Below are 21,552 nucleotides of genomic sequence, written 5' to 3'. Positions count from 1 at the left end.
ACGAGGCTGGGCAGCTTAGCCCTCAAAGGAGGGGTACCCATATTCCTATCTTTCAGCTGATTTTCAGAATGCCCCGTTGTACCTCCGCCCCTCTCAGCACTGCTGCCTCTTCCTGTGGGGAGCGCCTGGGGCTGGCGGCTGTCATGTCACAGAGACTGGCAGGGACACAGCCCCTCTAGGGTAGGAGCCTCTCTCCGTGGGGGTGGCCCAGAAGTGATGAATCATCCTCAACACCCAGGGGGGAATGCTAAGTAGGCCAAATAAAATGATCTGTGTTGGCCTCAGGCCAGGGCCGCAGGGAGAGTCTGGGCCAAGGGTCTGACACCAGGCCCCACGCCTGCTCCATGGCTGGCTCAGCAGTCCTGCCACCACCTGGGAGCCTCTGAGCCACCTGCTTGTCCCAGCACTACCCCTTTCCCTCCTTGTCCTCCCAAACTTTTCTAGATACCAACTGTCTCCACCTGCATCCGGGCAGCGAGAGACCCCCACAGCCCTGCGTGTCAGGCAGGAGCCTCCCCCTCACCCCCTGTTCCACTCCAGGCACCTACTAAAGTCCTGGCACAGGGTGGGCCTCAGCCCAGGGTGGGCAGCCATCATCCATCCTTTGCTCAGTGGTAGACACTGGACGAAGACACAGGAATTATAACACCCCGAAATCATCCTATGACTTGGGTCTCCTGATAGCTCTATACATGTGAAGGTCAGAGAGGTCCAGTGGCTTGCAGAGCTGGTGACTGGCCGTGCACTGGTCTGCCTGCTGCCTCAGTTGAGGGCTTGGCGGCCCTCTCCTTCCATGGGAATCAGCAGGGCTTTCCGGAAAGCTCATCGGCTCTCCAGTATGGAGCATGGCAATAGGCACCAGAGCTGGGAAGATCTGTCCCTGCCTAGCAAATAAAACCTGTCCCTGCAGAGTGACCCAGTAGGAAGTGTCTGGGTGCATTTTATAAGCACCAGGAATCTGGTGTTGAGTCTCATGCCCCAAGAATTGTCACCTAACTGCATTCCTTACTACAGCATCTAGCCCTAATTGGCATTGGGCATTGGCATTGGACAAAGCAGAGTTGCAAAGGTGATAGGTCAGTAATGCTAAACTTTATGTGATTGGACCATCCTCTTAAGCCGAGACCCTCTCTAAAATGTGTGTGTCATTGGCAGTCAAGTGAGCAGCCATTAGCTGTCTCCCTGAGTGGTATCTACACCCCGAGTCTGCCCAGACCCAGTGTGCAACATGTCTGGGCATGTTGGGGAGACCATTCCCCAATAGTCCAGTGCTATTTATCTGCTAGTTCTATTACCCTTGGGTCCTCAGTGACCAACCCCAGAGCCTGGTGGGGGAGCTGAGCAACTCGCCACAGTTCAGACCCTAAACAGCAGGGCAGTGCGCAGGCTCTGCTTCCTGTTTCTTTGTAAACAGGGCATCACACCAGCCCGGGGCATCCCATTTTGTTCAAACCATGAGAAGGTGCTGGGCCAGGGATGTGGAATGGGAGGTTGGTAATGAGGGATCCCCACGTCCCACCCCCTGGACCACCTGGTTCCCTAAGCACAGTCAGGAGGTTGGAGGGAACAAAATAAAAACCAAACACATGGATGGGACAAAAAAAAAAAAAAACCCAAACACCCCTGTGAGATGGTGCAGACGTGGGAAATGAACACCCTCTCCGGAGGGGCATTGTTGTTTGTTGCCTGGGTCCACGGAGGCAGACGGGCACAATTGGCAGCAGCACGGGGACAGCCATTGCACCCAAGCTGGGCAAGGCAGGGACAGTGAAGGAAATACGCAGGGGCTCACTCACAGAGTTCGCAGAGACCATGCCGACCTGCACTGCCTGGTGCTGCACCGGATGGGACATTCCAAGCAGGGGAAGCAGGACAGGTAAGGGTCTGCTATTAAGAAAATCCCATCGGGGCTGGAGCAATAGCACAACGGGTAGGGCGTTTGCCTCGCACATGGCTGACCAGGGTTCGATTCCCAGTATCTCATATGGTCTCCCGAGCACCGCCAGAGGTAATTTCTGAGTGCAGAGCCAGGAGTAACCCCTAAGCATCACTGGATGTGACCCAAATAGCAAAAAAGAAAAAAAAAGAAATTCCATCAACTGAGGGACAGAGACCGTGAACCTGAAAACCAAAGGAACAGTATAGAAGGTGATCTCACGTGGTCATGGATGCGTGAAGCAAGCAGACAAGAGGTAGACTGCTGAAGTCTTGGTCCTGGTCATTCACATTTCATCCCTTTATTCAATGAATAATATTTACCTAGCGTCTGTAGATGAGGGACCCATTGGTGGATAAGCAGTCAAACTCTGTGTTACCAATGAGTTGTCCGGCATGTGAGCGTGTGTCTACAACGTCCACGCTGTTTGACTGTGTGTACCTGGGGGGACAAAGGAGACCCCAGACAGAACGAAGAGTGGGCTGGCCCCCCACCCATCTACCCCCACCCCCCACACACACAGCCTTGGAGTTCTGGTCTACAGACCCTGCCAGCAGGTTCTGCTGAGAGAAAGCTCTGAAAAATTCTCTGTTCTCCAGGCCCTCCTTGGCACAGCCTCCCCTCCCTCCCTTCTTCCTGTTCTCCTGATATGATCCGAAGAGCTGCTTCCGCCTCCTAGGAGGCCGAGTCATTGTTCAGAGCCTACCTCTGCCACGTCACGGGGAGCACCACCTCGGGTCTGCGGGTGAGGTTGGGCGAGGCACCACCAGCAGGCTCCTTTTTATTGCTCACCCAGCCACACGCTGCAAAATTAATTTGCAAATGAATCACATTTACTGAGACCTTCTGGATCAGATAACAGATGCAGCCTGGCCTGTTCCAGAAGACCATCCAGAGAAGAAAACCCTAAAAGCTTCCGTGGACAAAAGGACATCTGCTGGCGAGCCTGGTTCCTTGTTGGTGGGTGTTTGGAAGCCTCTCCTGGAAACAGAGGCTGCAGGCTCCAGCCCGCAAGGGTGCCTATGGCGGAAGCGGGGCCAGGCAGTGGGCATTCCCGGCCGGCTCTCTGGATTCGTTCTCCTGCAACCCTTCCGAAGCAACCAGGAGCCGGCTCGCCCTCCCTGGCCATCTGCTTGGAGCATCTGGTGATCAGGTGCTAGCCCCACACCGGAGCAGTCGAGCTGAAATGTGCAGTCACCTTGCCACCCACGCTGGCTTTTGTTACGTGGCCAGCCTGCCCCTCTTTGTGTTGTTTGGGAAGGGAAAATCCAACTGTGGGAGTTTGCCAGGGCTGCCTCCAGATCCTGCAGCCTGTGCCTTGCCTGGCCTCCAGCCTGGCCCTCCCCTCCCGCCGGCGTTTGTGGTGAATAGTGGGGGCTTTCAAGAAAAGAAACGAAGAACGTTCCTTGGTGTTCTTCTTACCTGCTGCGTAGAGCCAGACTCAGACATTTGGATCCTGCCACAGAGGAGAAATGCCTAGGGATGCCTGTCTCTACCTTGTTTAGTAAGGAAAGGGTGGGGGTGGGTGACATTGCTGCTGGTCCCCAGATTACTCTGGCTGTGTGGGGTGACAGGTGATGGGCAGGAAGAAAATCTCCACTCTACTTCCTCCTCCATTTTGCGGAGGTGTGGCTTCCTCTGCACTGCCAGCAAGACATTCAAGAATGACCTGCAGCCTCGCTCCACCCAAGAGCACCCATTTCATTGTCTGAGCCACCAAGGACTCTGCAGCTAGCTGAAGACTCTGCAGGAAGACATGATTTTGCTTAATTTTTAGACTTATAAACCATGATCCTAAGCACTGACTCCGCAAACACAGGGAGCCCTGAGTTCTTGCATGCCCTGGGTCCTATGTTTCCAAAGTGATAGCACAGCGGTAGGGCGTTTGCCTTACAAGCAGCCAACATGGCCGACCCGAGTTCGATTCCTCCGCCCCTCTCGGAGAACCTGGCAAGCTACCGAGAGTATCTCGCCCGCACGGCAGAGCCTGGCAAGCTCCCCGTGACGTATTTGATATGCCAAACACAGTAACAACAAAATCTCCAATGGAGACGTTACTGGGTCCGCTCGAGCAAATCGATGAACAACGGGAGGACCGTGACCGTGACCGTGATCTCTCCCCAAGAGAGTGAGTCCTGGGGTCCTCAAAGAGAGGAGAATGGGCGTCTGCTCGGAACCACTTCACCGTGAGGAATAGGTTTGCTGAACACTCCTTGTATTGCTTTAATTGCTTGGTGTGATCTTGAAAATGATGGAGACAGCTTAATCGGGATAAGGATGCATTTTTTTTCTTATTCCTCTTTCTAGGTTTGGGCATTATTCTGGAATGTTCTTAACCAAAGAAGCAACGCTATTAAAGCAGTCAGCCATTGCAGGCCTAGTGTATGTGTCCTTAGCTCTTCTGTCTGATGTTGCTAAAGTCTCTTCTCTGCCTGCTGGAGTTAGTTGAGATCTTGTTCTGCAAGATGGTGAGGAAAACTAAAGAAGACAAAATCCTGTTCACAATCCATTAGTTAGTATTAGCTCTAGGTGTTTCCTCTAGATGAGGAGGAAGATTGTGTGTGTGTGTGTGTGTGTGTGTGTGTGTGTGTGTTTGTGTGGCTAAGGGCACTCTGCTACTTAGAAACATGTCACCCCCCACAGTTCCACTAGCCTCCCTATTCCTTGAAAAACATTTCAATAATATGAGCTCACAGGAAACGGCTGACTTTAATGTTGATTATTGGAAATTTTTAAAAGTTCATAATGAATATACTTGCTCTGTGGAAAAAAAATGCAAGACGCCTTCGATCTCAGGTACTGGAGGGCAGACCCAGAGTGCTCAGATGACAGAAACGGATATTCCTCTCAGACCTCATCTTAGCTTTAAATGTTTCCATATGATTGCTTCCTTACGTCAGTATGAGATGTTAAACACACCCAGAGCATCTTTGATTTTAAAGACGGAATCTTCCCACCTTTACCCGGCATATGTGTGTAACATGTGGTGCCCTGTCCTTCAAAGTCGACCTGTCCCATGTGTGTGCCCGTGAAGGGACATGCCATGAAAGGACATACCCTTGCCCCCATCTTTACTCGAGGGAGGCCCCTTCCCTGGAGCTGGGGCTGCAGGAAGGTTCCATCTTGCGCTGACTCGGCAGTCCAACCCTGCTGGCATTGGAGTCTCCAGCGTCTTTCTCTCCCTCATCTTGGTGGAGCATAAAGATGAGGTCCTATTGGCTTAAGGCGCGGTGCTGGCTTTCTCTGATGGCTGTGCCGTAAGTTAGCAGGATAAGTTTGACAGTAATTTAATTTTCATTGACAAATGCTGTCATAATATTGAGAAAAAAGTGATATATTGTATCAACAGTAGTGGTCGACGCTCAGCCAGTCATATGGACTGGGCGAGCACCATATGCTTCTCCAAACTCGCCTTGGAAAGCTCTGGCTAAGAACTTGACAAGCTTAAGATACCAGTCAGGGAAAACGGTTACCCTTGAGAGGTTCTTGCCATATTTCCAGTCTCCTCATTTCCTAAGGAGAGAAGGGATGTGTTCCTCAGGCAGCTTCGTGCCATGTTGGGGACCAGCCGGACCCCCCACCATGGACTAGAGAAGTCCTCGCAGCAAACCCCAGAAGGCACTTGCAATGAGTGTCTTCCACACACCTAGGTCATCCCAGCAGATGCACCGCTGATGGCAGGCAGAGTCGGAAGTCCTCGATGATCAAACACCATTGATTTCCTGTTAGGTTGTATTTGTACCAACTTCGGCTTCCCCCATGTAATGCCACTGGATGTTTCCTCTCATGTGCAAATGAGGCAGAGAGGAGGTGGCAGTGTCACTGCCTCAAACCATCCACCCAGAAAGGAGTTTCATCTTGGGGAAGCAGCTTAGCCCCTCGATTGCTCAGCAGCCCTTTCTGGGAACCGCAAACTTCAGTGGAGTGTGTGTTCCTCTCCGCCTACCTGAGTGTGTGCGGCCTGACGTCTTGGCCCGCACGTGGGACCAAGCCAGCCTTCATTTGCTCTGATTTCCTAGTGCTGAGTTTATTTTAATTTGGTTACTATCCCAGAAAGAGCAACTGCTGAGTAAAGTTAGTGTCTGGAGAGAGAAGAATGCTGTGTGTGTGTGTGGTGTGGGTGTATGTGTGTGTGTATGTGTGGTTGTGGGTGTGTGTGCGTGCAGGAACACACCGCCCTGTGCACATGCGGCTGCTGTCCTTGTCTGGCTTGCCAAGTACGTGGGGACCTTCCATTCTCTGAAGGATTCCCCTCCCAAACAAGGCTAAGTAAGGAAACAGGCATATGGCACATTCTGGAGCGGCTGGGGGCTGGCACAGGACGGCAGTCGCGGTGAACAGGTATCTGGGAAGGACAGCAGTCCCAGCCTCCAGCCTCCAGCATCCTTTTTTTTTTTTTGGTTGGGGGGGGGGAGCTTATCACATATTTCGATTTTGTTGTTACTGCTTGGTGTTTATTGTCATCTTAACAAAGAGCAAGAGCGTGCGGTTCACAAAGCCCATCCCTGGTACAGCCTGCTGCAAGATGGCTTCCTGCCTGAGCCCAGAGCCATCCTGGGGAGGCCTTGCTGGACCCCCCTCTCCTCCCCTAGGACCCTTCCTGCCTCTGGCACTCCGGCCAGGAGCAAGGAGTGACCGAAGGGCTCTGGGAGCCTGTAGGCACAGATGGTTCTCTGAGGGCACAGACAGCACCTGGGTGTGGCTGAGGTGTCCCTGACTCCCCGAGCGAGTACTGACTGGAAAAAGCAGGCAGATTGGCGGAGCAGCTGCCTTCTTGCGGATGGCATCCGTTGGTGGCGGTGGAAAGAGGAGCTCCGGACTGCCTCCCATCACCATTTCATTACGCGACAGCAGATCCATACACAGATCCATACGCTGCCTCTTGGATGGGGTTTCCAAACACAGCAGGACGCGGAGAGAGAGCATACTTCCTCCCTGCCCGCTGCAGACCCAGCTCCCTGCCATGTGGCGCCTCTGAGCGGGTGGCTTCCTGCGCATCCCGGCCACCCTGCTCCTGGGTGGAGCCCTTCCCTGGCCACTGTGCACGGTACGGGAGGGGGGTGGGGGCCCGTGGCTACAGCAGTTACCAGAAGTGTCTCTTGAGAGAAAATTGAGGACAGGCCCAGCTGAAGTGCATTTTCTCACCAAGGTACCTCTGGCCTTTTGGAATCTTGCCTAAGGGGTTTACTTTAAACTAGAGGCCAAATATTAAAAATGGAGACCAGGGGCCGGAGAGATAGTACAATGGGTAGGGCTCTGCTGTGAATGAGGCTGACCCAAGTTCAAGTCTTCAGCATCCCATAGAGTCCCCCGAGCACCACCAGGAGTTATTCCTGAGTGAAGAGTCATGTGTAAGCCCTGAGCACCAACTGAGTGTGGGTCAAAAACAAACACAAAAAACAAAAACACAAAAAACACAACACAAAAAACACAAAAAAACACAAAAAAACACAAAAAAAAACAAAAAATAAAACACAAAACTGGAGAATGGAGATCAACTAATAGGATCTGGCTTGCTTGCTTTCCTCCCTCCCTCCCTCCTTCCTTCTTTCCTCCCTCCCTCCCTCCCTCCTTCCCTTCTCCCTTCCTTCTTTCCTTCCTTCCTTCCTTCCTTCCTTCCTTCCTTCCTTCCTTCCTCCCTCCCTCCCTCCCTCCCTCCCTGCTTCCCTCCTCCCTTCCATCCTCCCTCCCTCCCTTCCTTCCTTCCTTCCTTCCTTCCTTCCTTCCTTCCTTCCTACTCATTATTTCTTCTTTCTTCCCTTCTTTCTCCTTAGTTGAGGTCATTATGGTTTACAGTGTTGTATGTTTTAGTAGCACAACTTCACACATCTTCTTCATAAAGTGATCTAATAACCTTCTACCAACTTATCTGTTTTTCCCACTCTCACCTTTTCTTTTGGTAACTCCCATTTTGTGGTCAGAGTCTAAGAGTTTTTTCTTGGTATGTGAGTAAAGTAGTTTATTTGGAGAATAAAAAGAGGGGTGACAGAGAAAGAGAATGCCATCAATTAAAATGAGCAATCACATACCCCAGGTTGGGATTGAGGCAGTCCAGAATGGAGACCTAACAGTTGTTTTGGATTTTTTTTTTATGTACAGTCCACATATTAGTGAGATCTTCTGGTATCCGAATTTTTCTTTCTGGCTTATTTTGTTAGCACTGTCACCTCAAATTCCATCCACATTGTCTCCAATGGCAAGATGTCATCTTTTCTTTCAGCTGAGTAGTACTCCATTGCGTGGATTCTAAGCCACATCCTTAGCTACTCATCTGCCATTAGACCTTTCAGTTGATTTGATGCCAAGGCTACTGTGAATAGTGCTGCAATGAACATGGGGATGCAGATTTCTTTTCAAATTAGTGTTTTCATATGTTTGATAGGTATCTGAAATTGGAGCCTATTTTATTTTGTGTTTGTTTTTGGGTCATATGCAGTGATTTTCAGGGATCACTTCTAGCATTGGAGGGACTCACGGGACTATTTGTGGTGTCAAGGACTGAACCCAAGTTGGCTGCATACAAGGCAAATGTCTATCCACTGTACTATCTCTCCAGCCCTGGAGCTGTTTTTTTGTTTTTGCTTTTGTTGTTGTTGTTGTTGTTGTTGGTGGTGGTGGTGGTGGTAGTGGTTTGTTTTTAATCTGGGCTTGGACATCAGCATGTAAGTGATGGAGAAGTGAAGGTCTCCCACATGTGGAAGGGGAGAATGATCATATCTGGCCTGCCTGGTGGACAGTTATCTTCCCTCTAGGGAAGCCGTGGATAGGACAGAAGAATTAGGACACACTGCTTGGTAAGGGGGTTCCATTTACTTCTGCTTGAGAAGTAAAACTTGTCCTGTGCTAAGAAGTTCAGGTCATTAGTCCATCATGGTTTATCCAAAGAGAAAAGTCCTCAGGGCAGAGGCAGAGAATATGATCCCCGTCCTTCTTTAGGACACTTCCATATGATTATATTTTCTCAACCCACTTACACTGACACATGGGTGGGGTCCCTCCATGCCTTTGGCTCTTTCAAACACACGGTCCTTCTGTGCCTTCATCTTGATCAGTAAGATATTACCATCTAAAAGACAAATCTCATTTGTGCTGGGAAATTCTCCCACAGCTCACCTGGATCTGGCTAGGGCATGGGGCAGGCTATGTGCCCCCTGTGCCCCACCCAGGTCTTCATGGAGCCCAGTGAGGCAGGAAGGGACAGGGCTGGAAATAGACCTGAGGTTTTCCCCATGGTAGTTATTTGTGGGTATTCCCAAGATTCAGGTTTCTGCTACCTCTGGTCTCACAGGTTGTCCCTCTTGTTGACCTCAGACGCCTTCCCCTTCTCATGGGATTGATGGCTTCCTTCCAGAAGCCCTGGCAGAGTTGTACAGAGGCCTTCTACAGAAATTCCCTCCCCTGGACCGCAACATCCCGACTTCAAAAACACTCTTTGTTCAAAAATCTCTGGAGACAAAAATTTGTAAGTTTATAACTGTATCTCATGGTGTTTCACTAATAAAAAAAATCTCTGGAGAAAGAACCAAGTCCCACTTAGTTCCTGCAATTTTTTGAAGTCGAGTCCTGCCATGATCTTATATCCCAATGATGTATATGACTTCCTGCAGGTTAGGTTTACTAAGCTTGAAGTGGGGGACCAAGCCCCTGCTTCTTCCCCACCATGGAAGGGGGCTGTTAGCAAGCACAGCACCTTTGCCGTGGGGTGCTCTCTGCTAGTAGAACTCCACAGCCTAAGCTGACTGTCAGCATGGGGCTATGGCCAGCATCATACTCTTCAGAAGAAAACTCATGTCTGTGGGGGTCAGGGGAAACTTTGGGGAAATAACATGTTTCTATTCCACACAGCTGGCCACCCCCACAATCGCCTTTTCTAGATTCTCAGTCCCTTTTCTCTTTAAAGATCCTTCATGAGAATAGTTTGTTTTCCACTTGCTACTCTTCTGGCAAACATAAGAAGGCTGACCATGATCCCTCATGCTGGTCATTCCCTCATTTTTCTTCTGGGGAATGCCAGGTCTTTTTGGTTTTTTTTGTTTGTTTGTTTGTTTTTGGTTTGGTTTGTTTGGCGGTTATATCCAGAAGTGCTCAGACTCACTCCTGGTTCTGCACTCATTGATCATTCCTGGAGGTGTGCAGAAAACCATCCAGGGTGCCAGGATCCAACCTGGGTCAGCCGGATGCAAGGCAAGCCTCCTCGCTGCTGTGATATCACTTGGGCCCCATGGATCTTTGTTAATGGTGAGGGTGAACCCAAACAGCAAGGGATTCCCACCAGACTTTGTGCGAGGCTAGTGTTGTATAGACAAAATAAAAGGTTCTTCACACTGTCTTCACTGCTCTCTTCTGGACATTTGGGATGTCACAACAAGACACAAACATCTGTATGGCTTCCTCAGGGACCACCCAGAAGGAGCCCTGTCAAGATCTGAGCCTTTTCCAGAAGCGTTCAGTGAGATGGCGTTTAGTTGTCTGGACAGTGATCCAGATCTCTGGGTCACACCGAGGTCAGCTCTGATGGCAGGCCATAAGTCCCTGGCCAGAGGGCTGCTTAATACCTGGCAAGACGGCTACTCTGCTTAAACATGTCTCCTCCATCTGCCATGAAAGTCCTTGGGATTGCAGCACCCATGTGGCTTACGCCCCTAATCCTCTGGGAAGGACACCTTACAGGTATCTTAGAGATGTAAAAGACTGCCACGATTCAGATGAGCATGATGCAGAAATGGCCCAGAGCGGGGCTAACAGGGGCCCCCAAGAAAGGGGTTCTTCCTCTTCTCTGCTGCTTTCTTCATGGAGGTCAAAACTATCTGGTTTGTTTTTTGGGGGGGGGGGTTTCTTTCTTTTTTTTTTTTTTTTTTTTTGCTTTTTGGGTCACACCCGGCGATGCACAGGGGTTATTCCTGGCTCATGCACTCAGGAATTACTTCTGGCAGTGCTCGGGGGACCATATGGGATGCTGGGAATCAAACCCGGGTCGGCTATGTGCAAGGCAAACACCCTACCCGCTGTGCTATCGCTCCAGCCCCAAAACTATCTGGTTTTTAATTCCCCACATGGAACTTTTAAATCTAAAAATTCTCAGTTGGGTTTTTGTAGAGGCCTATATTTTACCAAAAATAATCACTGGGTTCTCTATTTTCTTCATTTTATTAGTGAGTATTGTTTTAAGGAACATCACCTAGCTCTTCCTTGGGTCTTGTGGTGCAGCCTCTATTACCTGTTATCTCATTCCTTACCCTTGGTTCATATGGTCTTATTTTCTGGTACAGATAAGTTTTTGAGTGTTAAATGTTGTATAAACATTTTAGATAATTTTAGCCTTTACTTTGTCACCACCAAATAAGAATATAATGTGAGTCACCTATGTAATTTTGATAGAGCAGTCACATTAAAGTACATAGAAGCAGGTGGCCTGATTTTAATCATACATTCAAATTAGTATTGGTTGACAATGTAACCGATGCAAAGTATTAGTAATGAAATCTTTGCATACTTGGGAACTCGGAGAGTCAGAGAGCTTTCACCTCGCCGTACAACTATTAGTGCCGACAGTCACAGCCCAAGGACTGGTCAGAGGCCCTGTGCTGAGTAGGTTGATCATAGTTAACCCACTTGTGTTTGCCAGAGGGTGACTGCAAGTGGGGAAAAAAAAACTATTCTCATGAAGGGTCTTTGAAGAGAAAGGGGGCTGAGAATCTAGAAAAGGCTATTGTGGGATGGTCAGCTGTGTGGAACAGAAACATGTATTTCTCCAAAGCTTCCTCCGACCCCCACAGAGGGTGATGTCCATATGACATGAGTTGGCTTATTCAGAGTGTAATGCTGGCCATAGCCCCATGCCGACAGTTAGCTCAGGCTGGAGTTTTACTAGCAGAGAGCGCCCTATGGAAAAGGTGCTGTGCTAGCTAAAAGGCCCCTTCCATGGTGAGGAAGAAGCAGGGGCTTGGTCACCCACTTCAAGCTTAGTAAACCTAACCCACATCGGGCTGCTCAGCTCAGACCAGCCTGCAGCCTGGCTAAGGTGCTTTGCTTTCTAGTAGGCTGAAGCTTGGGTCCAATCTCCACAAGCTGTTGGGGAATGTAAAAAAGTTTTAAGGGTCTGTTTATGTCCTGCTAGCTTTACTCCCTGTGTCCTTTCGGGGTCACCATCAAAGGGTTGGAAGCTTCCATTTGCCAGGCCCTAGCACCGTGGTTTTTTTTCCTGGGTCCTGGAACTGTGCAAGACTTTGCTTAGCTTCTCAGAGTCTCAGCTGCCACTTGTAAATTCATAACAGCCCCAGGGTAAGCAATGCCAATACCAGACTCGGTCTTCTGGGCTCCCTTCGTATCAGAGTGTTGTTGGCAACTTGAGTTCTGGCCTCCGTGACAGCTCTCTTATGCCTAAAATAATGAACACACAGCCACACACATACACACATGCACAAAGATACAGCACACACTCACACATTCGCATGTACACACATGTACTTTTTTTTTAAATGCCGTTTTCTGACTTCCTTTCCATAGGCTTGATGATTTGATACAAGGCTTTTTGCAATCGCCAGAAGTGGAAGTAAACTAACATCTCCTTAATTAACTGAAACCAGATTGCTTTTTTATTTTTTTTATTTTCCTTTTTGGCAGTCAGCTCTGGTTCGGTCTTTAAAAGAAGACTTATTTCTTTCCTTTTGATTCAGCACACCCAAATCCCCAGGGAATAAGATTACTTCCCCAATTCTAAGGATTGGCAAATCAAGGCATAATGGGTTTATGCCTAGTAAGAACCAGGGCCAAGTCCCAGTCTGTCTTTGTTTGCAGCCAAAGAGCCTCCCACCCGCACAGCCTGCTCCCAGCAGCCTGCACCCTGGCACTCACCCCGGCTCCTGGGTCTCCCTTTCTATGCTGGTCCCCAACTAGGTCATAGAGCAATGGCAGCACTGGGGCCTATTCTGGACCTACCTGGAGTTTCACCAAGACAGGAAGTTCTTGGAGCACACTCACTCCTGTGCAGTATGGATGGGACTTCCGTTTCAGCCCAACTCCAGGCACCCCTATACCCTGGTAGGAAGATGTCCTTCATAGGCCTGTCTGTAGGAGCAGTTTCCTAGGGCTTAAGGTAGGTAGGTGGGATGCTAGAAACTCTTCCAGAGATGTAGAGTCAGAGGGTTATGGAAATATCACAGCTAAAAAGGTCACACACACACACACACACACACACACACACACACACACACACACACACCTTCTATTCCAGCCTCAGTGTAGGGTAGTGTAGAAATCTCTGCACCAGCAGCTGGGACCCCCACTTATGAATAACTTATGTTCTTCAAGAAAGACGTATTTAAAGAGACTTGGGGGGTGTGTAGGGGACTCCAAACCCTGTGGTCTACTCCCAGGGACCACCTGGACCAGTGGGCCGAGTGGTTCGGTGTTGGAGTCCTGTGATGCAGAGCTGTTTGGGCCCTGTTTATGGAGCAACAGTGCTTGGGAACTCCAAAGTTACTATTTGGCAGTGCTGGGGAGGGGAGACAGTTGCAGCCAGGACTCAAAATTCAAGGCTTGGTGCATGCCCTGTGCTCCTGACACTGAACTCTTTCCCTGGTCCCAATAATTTTGTGGTATTAGTGAGCTAAAATCTTTGACATTTATAGAAATTTGACTCTTTAAACAAATATATGAGTCAATTAATGTTTACTTTGAGTTCACTGCTTTTAGTCCAGTATGTTTTCTGTTTTAAATAAGAAAAACAACCAGTAGTTTCTTGAAGTAAAACCACCTTTGACATTTTTTTTTCTGATAAAGAAAAAAGAAGAGAAAAATCTTCCTAAAGATGCTTTACTGAGGAAGATGCTCCAGGGATGGTTCCTTTCCTGACAGACACCTCCCTCCCCCACCAGTCACCACACACACACACACACACACACACACACACACACACACACACACACACACCGCCCTTCCTGGGTAATTGCAATCCCTCTGAACATAGGGTTTTCCATACAACATAAGTGCAGTGTTCATGTAATATGAAAAATTTCTCATGTTATGAGAACTCTTACCCTAATTTGGATCTTTACAGACTTTTCTCCTAATGGAGGGTATTTGGGTTTGTGCTAAGTCTATGCTTACACATGCAATGCAAAGATGTCTTTGAACACAAACAGGGCCCCTTTCAGCATCCTGAGTGCCCCCATATTTCTCTGGGGCAAATTACTAGAAATAGAATGCATCAAAGTGATGAACTATTTATATACTCAAACTTAATTTTAAGCCTTGGACCTTCCCAAATGAGCAGCTATCTTTTCCGATATGAGACATGAAGGCAAAGAGGAGTCAGGAAAATTCCTGAAGCCTGCATGGCAGTGCTGAGACCTTATAGAGGCCCCACATGGGAAATGGGAAGGGCTTCAGTTATCCAAGGCTGAGGAACAACAGTAGAACCCAAAAGAAGGCCAGCGTGATAAGAGCAGCAATCATCAGCAAGAAATCCTTCAGAGAAGGAAATGCAGTGAAGTTTGTGGAGCCCCTCTTCCTCACCATGGCCATGCCAATGGAGGCCACTGCAGAGGGTGTGTATGTTGAGTTTTGGCACCCAAATCCCATTTTAGATGCACTGTGAGCTGGATCCTATTTTAGATTGACTCGTGTAAGGAACCCCGTGGTGACTCTATAAATCAGAAAGTTCGTTTGCAATGCAAATTGTTCTTTCCTAAGTAATCTTCAGCTCCTTAATTTTACAAATTGTATATTGTAAAATTTTTTTTTTGTATATTGGTTTTTGAAAGTACACTTGGAGGACACTTGGGCTTCATTCCAGCCACAGGGTTTTCAGACTGGGGTGGGGAAAGATTTTTCCAGTGTGTCCACTGTGGGGGTCTATTGGCCCTTCCTCCACCCCTGGTCCACAGCAGAGTATGAGGGATGGACTCAGGAGAGGACAGGTGTGTCCAGGCTTCTGAGAGTTCAACAAGTAGCAGCAAGTGAAGGGGCCAGGTGCTAAGGAGATCAGGTGGCCTAGTGCCCAGGAGGCGGGGCTCTTGCTGTGGAGAGGACAGTGGGCCCGAGGTTCAGTGAGCTAAAATCTCACTGAAACCCTCATCATCATGATGCGAAGGCTCCCAGCTCTACCCTAGAGGATTCAGTCAACTCTGTTGGAGAAGCAAAGGGCTTGGAGCACAGACAGGAGCCTCTCACGCTTCTCTGAGTAGCCTCTGCAAGGAGGACCGAGGGTGTCTTTGTTGGATTCCCACACAGTGCAAGGCAGGACTTCAGGGCTGACACACCCCATATCTGGGGACACAAGGGAAATCTGGTATTGACAAGAGCCTCAGCCTGGGGTGTCCTGATATTCCTCGAGTCAGCACAGAAAGCCTGGTCTACAACACGTCCGCGGTGAAGTACCCTGATGATCAACTTGATTTCATAGCCCAAGCTGGTTTGGCATAAACCAAGGAACTATTTGCTTAAATTCCTGCATACCCTGTGGCACAGCCTCTTCTCCCTCTTTCCCTGCCCACCTCTACTGGGTTCCCGTCATCCATTCTAACCTTCTATCGTCCGTCCCAGCCTCACACACTGGAAACTGCTGTCATGGTGCTGAACTTTGCAAGTTACTGTATTAACTGGGGAGGGGGCGGGGTTGCTTAACCCTATGAACTTCATTGCAGGTGGACCTGGGGAAACTCAAATCCCACCCACCACTTGGGGGAGATTTAGAAAGAGTCCCCTGAGCCTTCTGATGAGGCTGGCTGGAAATTCACACACGCCTTCGTGATTATTTAACCAACAAGGTGTCCTAAACTTTTCTGCCATTTATACAGTGTTTAATTTACGGCGATTTCTTCTTTTTTACATGTAGTAATTAATTTTGTCTTGCTGACAGATGATTCTCAGTGACTGATTTCAAGAGACATTCTTGACAGGTACTTTTTTAACCCTTCATTTCCTTGGAAAAGCTGCATTTATTCTGCTCTGAGGGGTAGCCAGTAGTGGAAGAGATTTCCTGAGGTGTGGGAGACTTCAGGAAGGAAGGTGCATGGAAGACGGAGTGCCGGGAGTGTCCCCTTAGATGCTTCCATTTAGAGTGGCTTTAGCATGGAGGATGGGGGTGGCGAGGGGTCACAGCTCTCCAGCTAGTTGCTTTTTAAAGGTCTTTATGAGTAGTGTCTATGGGCTGGGCTCTTACAGCTAGTCAGCTCTGGGAGGGAAGAGGAATTTCTTTAAAAGAACAGCTAGAAATGCCCAAAATTCACTTTGAAGGAAAAAAAAATGGGAATATCAGAAGAGACATAATTTATAGACTTGGGGGGATTTTGTACCTTTTGCCTTAAAATAGACAAGCCTTGTAAATATGATCACAAGGTACAGAGATGAACTGAGACCTGGAGTGGGTGTGGGAAGGAGCAATGTACTGATTCCAGGTGAATTTTGCCTGTCCATGTTCTCTGAACAGGCTGTAGTTGTTGGTCACATATTATTTTAGGAATTGTCAGGTATTTGTCATGCCTGCACCAGGTGCTCTGGGAGGTGCTACCAGCCCCAGCAGGGCCACACATAGACTCTGCTTGAGACGTTGCTCAGTTTCTCATCCCCATGTCATCCTCTCCCTCCACTCTTAAGCCTTAGCTCCTGGATTTAAGTGCAGACATCTCTAGGGTTAAGTGATAAACCTGAAGAGACATATACAAAGGGTGGGTGTTTCTCTCCAGACCCTTCCTTCTGAGCGACCCCTACCCCTTTGCAGTCCAGGTGATGGCTACAAAGCTACGATTCCTAGGAGTATCGAGGCAAAGGATGTATGTCCTTCTTCATCCCAGACTTTCCTACATTTGATTCTATGCTGTTTTACTTGATTAACTGATTTACTGATTTTTAGTTTTGGGGGGCCACACATGGTGGTGCTCAGGATTTATTCCTACCTCTGCACTCAGGGAATCACTCCCAGAGGTGCTTTAGGACCCTATGTGGTGCTGGGGGGTTGAACCCTGGCTGGAAGCACGCAAGACAAGTGTCCTGCCCTCTGGACTGATCTTTTAAAAATGGACGTTATTCCAGTCATGCTCTGTGGCTATCAAGTGGTGAGCAGGGTCTGTGAGTTCGATTATCCTATTACTCACAGGTCAGTATTAGGACCTCTCTTCTTGTCAGTTTGCACAGCTTCGTCAGTGTGGGAGGCGGGGAGAGAGGGGGCGTTGAGCTCTGACCCCAAAACGAATGGCACCCCTACAACCCCATGGGGGGGGCTTCTCACCCTGCAGCCTGGAACCCACAGTAGCAGGCACACCCTATGTGACACTGACATGCCCCCATCATTTGTCTGGCAATGCCTGGGCTACCGATTGGCCAACCTGGCCCTTCCTTAGGTCGGCTCTGGCTCGGAACCCTGAGGTTTGCAGATTCCCGACCGGGTTCCCATAGACTGAGCTCTTGCTGCCAAGTCAGCATCTGGGCACCTGGGGTGACAGTTTTCAGAAATTTCTGCCGTTATTGTTCCCGAGTCTAGGTCTCTAGCTTCTTCCTCTTCTTCTTTTTTTTTTTTTTTTCCTTTCAGAGAAGGTATTCAGACCTGGCTTGGCTTGTCATAACAAAGGTCTTTTTGTGACTCTAGGATCCTCTGCTTCTCTGCCCTTTTCATCCCGTGGCATCTATGACTACTGTAATGTGACTAAGGGGGCCTCTTCCCTCCCTCTCCACATGTGCCTCCCGACATTTCCCCGTGGAAGGCTGCCCGCGCCCCTCCTCCCCCTGCTGTGTGCCTGCTCGAATGTGCGCCTGCAGGTCCCTGAACATGTGCGTGCGGGTCCCTGAGCCAGTGTGCGTGTACAGGTCCCAGAACATGCGTGTGCAGGGCCCCTGAGTACGTACATGCAGGTCCCGGAGCATGTGCGTGCAGGTTCCAGAGCATGTGCGCACAGAGCTCCGAGCGAGCGTGCACATGCAGGTCCCAGAGCATGCACATTCAGGTCCTGAAGTGTGCGTTTGCAGGTCCCGGATCATGTGAGTGCAGAGCACCAAGCAAGCGAGTGTGTGCAGGTCCCCAAGTGTGCACGTGTAGGTCCCAGAGCGTGCAAGTGCAGGTCCCCAAGCGAGTGTGTGCAGGTCCCCGAGCTGCGTGTGCAGGTTCCCACCCTGCGTGCACAGGATCCTGAGTGTGAGCATGCAGTCCCGGAGCGTGCGTGTGGGGGTTCCTGAGCGTGTGAGTGCAGGTCCTCGAGTGTGCGTGTGCGGGTCCTCAAGCATGTGTGTGTGTGCAGGGCCCCAAGCGAGCACTTGCCTACGGGTCTAACGTGCAGTGTGGGCTGGTGGAGGCGGCCTGGTGGTGTGGGTGCTGGATGCTGCCCCGCCCCGTGCTGCATGTGAGCAGGTCCCTCTGATGTGCAAAAGTGTGGGCTGAGGACGTGTGCCCATGGGACCAGGCGTCAGCACTGCTCACTGGCTTCTTCGAAGTCATCTTCTCCATCTTCACCTGTCATCACTTTTCATTTAACAATTACTGGCCAAGCTTCCCTGTTGGTCACATATTATTTTAGGGATTTATCAGATTTCCACAAATCCTCTCCAAGGCTACTGCCCCCCGTTGCAGCAACTGGTGCCTGCTGTCCACTGTTCTACCTGCAAGAGAAATTCATCATGGTAGGACACATTTCTGAAGCAAGACTATTGAGGCCCTGTGTTTTAAAAAATTCATTAAAAAAAAAAATCAGATCTCAAGAAATTCCAGCAGTCTGTCTCCTCCCTCTATCCTAATCTCTTCATGGTAATGCTCACAAGTACCCCGGGTCCAGACAATCCCTCATTCATTCTCTACCCCCCAGCACACTCGTCCCCAAACTCCCCACCACTGGAGATTAGCCTTTTGTGAGGCAGTGCATCAAAAGCTTTCTTAAAATCCCAGTAAATTATACCCCTGGTTTCCCTCTTCAATTCCTTTTTGTTACTTTTTCAAAATATTCTATTAGTTTTGTTACGTATGATCTCCCTTTTGTGAATCCATGCTGAATATCTTTAATTAAATCATAACTTTCCCTATTTTGTCCCTGATTAGCGTTTCCAATATCTTCCCCACTGCTCGAGTCAAGCTTACTAGTGTTTAATTTCCTCGATCTCCCTCAGAGTCCTTATTAAATATAGGTGCTGCATAAGGGCTCGCGTCCACTCCTGCTTCCCCGGTCTCCCGGGGTATTTTTAAAAGGTATTTGCTAACTGCTCCCCTGTCTCCTGCCCCCTCTTACACAAATTCTAAGATGGTTTCCCATCTGGTCCCGGAGTTATCTGTCTCAGACGCTCTAATTTCTTTCTCACCTGTTCTGCTGTGATGCTGATCTCCTTCAGAAATATTTGCCGCTTCTCGGGAAGTGCTTCTCTGCTGCTGGCATCTGCTCCTGCTCTCCCTTTACAGAAAAAATGAAGGCGAATCGTCCACTTTTTAGCAGCCACCCCCTTTAGACCAGGGAGTTTTCACCACGGCTCCTTGTGTTTTCAGAAAACTTCTGTTGTCTCTGCTGTTCTGCATCTTCCAGCCCCCCCTGCTGTGCTCTGAATTCAGACCTCAGAAGTTCCCTCCCCAGGGCCAATAGTGTCACTGGCTCTTAATGTATGCGGGCCTTGGGTACTGAGCCTGGTACTTGAACTGTGTGGATATGGAGGTGAAGCAGGGGAGGCGGGGGCTTGCTCCTTCAGGTCATACTGTGGACTCGTCTTTGGGGTTGGGTGCTGTCATACCTCTGTCCCAGGACATGCCAAGGACATGCCACCCAATGAAAGACTCCCACACTCAGTGGGATGCTCCTACCAGCAGGTGCCCCTGTGAGGGGTCAGCGGTAGCACAGGGTGGGCGGGGCCCGTTTTCGATATTTTATTCCCACCCAGCCTGACCTCCTTTCCTTCCCCGACATGTACACAGGCCAGATCCACAAACGGAAACATTGCTCTCAGAGTGTAAATTCTACGAAAAATCAAAAGCCAGACACTTGGTAGAACCCACCACAGACAGAAGTCACTAGAACTGGGCAGTTGAACAGGGCCACGAGATCTGCCGCCAGCCCAGCCCTGGGACTGTGCTGGGAAGGCAATCTAACCTTACCAAGTCGCAAAGATAAACTGGGTCAAAATTCCAACCCAAATCTGCTTGAATCCTCACGGTCCTTGTGCTATTGTTTCATGCCAAAGAGCACACATAGCACACAGCCCTGGCCCTCCCAGGCAGACGGCTGAGATGTGTACACGCAGGGCTTTGAAGTTTTAAGTGCTTAATACAGGCAGTGTATGCACACACTGCAGTCACTTTTTAAAACTGCATTTAATTGAGTTAAATAGCATGTTACTTTGGGGGAAAATGAAGAGCATTTAAACTTCTACTTTTAGATCAAATGTTGCCTTAATAAACACGATTGCTTGGTGCAGACTGGCTGAGGCTGTACCCAGACACAGCAGAGAAATGTTGAGATCAGGGCTCCCTCCACATTCTGGGGTCTCTTCTTCATCCCCTACTGCTGCTTCTCCACTGAGACGTCACCGTTGCCTGGGCTGGGGCTATAGGGAGAGATACTGGGCATCTGACTCTATGGTTTCCTAGGGTCTGAATGGAGTTGGGGGCCAGAATCTTGATCCAACTCACCGAGCGATAGACAGCTGACCAGACAGGGTCCACAGTCCTGGGTCAGCCTCTGAGCGCCGCTCCAAAAGCAATTTATAGATGGACTTCGTAAGCGAAAATAAGAGACACAGGTGCTTCATAATAATTACTTGCACATTTACAGAATCGGACATTCTGTCATTTAATAGACCTAAAACTAAAAAGCTTTTGTCTGTGAAAGGTGACCAATAGAAAAAGAGTTTGGATTATATGATATCCCATAACTTAATCATATGGCTCTTAAGAGGGGGACATACACAGCTGTGTCTCACTAATATGCATGCAATATGTGTAAACTGATACGCTTTAATTCTAAACTTGTTTTTAGCAGGAAGAAAAAAGCATTTAGATGAGGAACATTAAGATTCAATATTAACCATTTTCCCCCCTTTGGGCAAAATTATTCATCACTTGATATTTATTAAAGCAGCATTTTTTTTTTTTTTTGCTATAGTGAGATGCATCCTGCTGAAAATTTTTCCAAACATCCTCAAAGTTTATGTGGCAAAGTGAACAGACAGCAGGCCCTTTCACTCAGAGAAAGATGATGATCTTGGAAGATGGACCCTGTTCTTTTGACGACCCTCATAACCCCCAGACATAGTGACAGGGGCAAAGGTTGGATTAATTTAGGTGGGGCTGTCTGCCTGCCCGCCTCCCTGATTACATGTATTTGATTTGTCCGTGTGCTCTATGCTTTAATTGTTAGTTTGTACTGGCTTAATCTGAATTATTTAAGTATATTTGCTTTAATAATCTTACAAAAAAAAAACCAAGACAAAGGAATTGTAGATTAGAGACTTTATTTTCAGGGCAAAATGACACGGATAAGTGAACATCAACTGACCAGAAATTATTTGCTTCTGTCTGTTAGACACGTAATGGAGTCATTTAACTAGTCAAATTAGGAGCTGCAGAAATGCACCATGCTTCATTACTGAGTTCGAATGGGCACCATTTTACATTTACGTCAAAAATTATCTCATAGCAAATTAATGTTTTC

The 21,552-nt window shown here is 48.8% G+C and overlaps 1 protein-coding gene across 8 annotated transcripts in view; it reads left to right on the top strand.

Annotated features, from left to right (window-relative positions):
- The window catches only part of ZNF536 (zinc finger protein 536), a 440,212-nt gene that overhangs the window by 366,999 nt on the left and 51,661 nt on the right, over positions 1–21,552 (top strand). Inside the window, exon 8 of one of the 8 annotated variants that reach the window (XM_056135850.1) lies at positions 15,798–15,837. The exons of the other annotated variants lie outside the window; for them this stretch is intronic. Coding sequence (XP_055991825.1) covers positions 15,798–15,811 — 14 coding nt within the window. The 3' untranslated portion in view covers positions 15,812–15,837. The remainder of the gene's footprint in view (positions 1–15,797; positions 15,838–21,552) is intronic. 8 annotated transcript variants of the gene reach the window in all.

Source organism: Sorex fumeus, unplaced genomic scaffold (genome assembly GCF_029834395.1).
Source record: "Sorex fumeus unplaced genomic scaffold, SorFum_2.1 ptg000122l, whole genome shotgun sequence".
Taxonomy (NCBI): domain Eukaryota; kingdom Metazoa; phylum Chordata; class Mammalia; order Eulipotyphla; family Soricidae; genus Sorex; species Sorex fumeus.
Note: the sequence above shows the minus strand (reverse complement) of the source record. Positions and strands in the feature narration are given on the sequence as shown.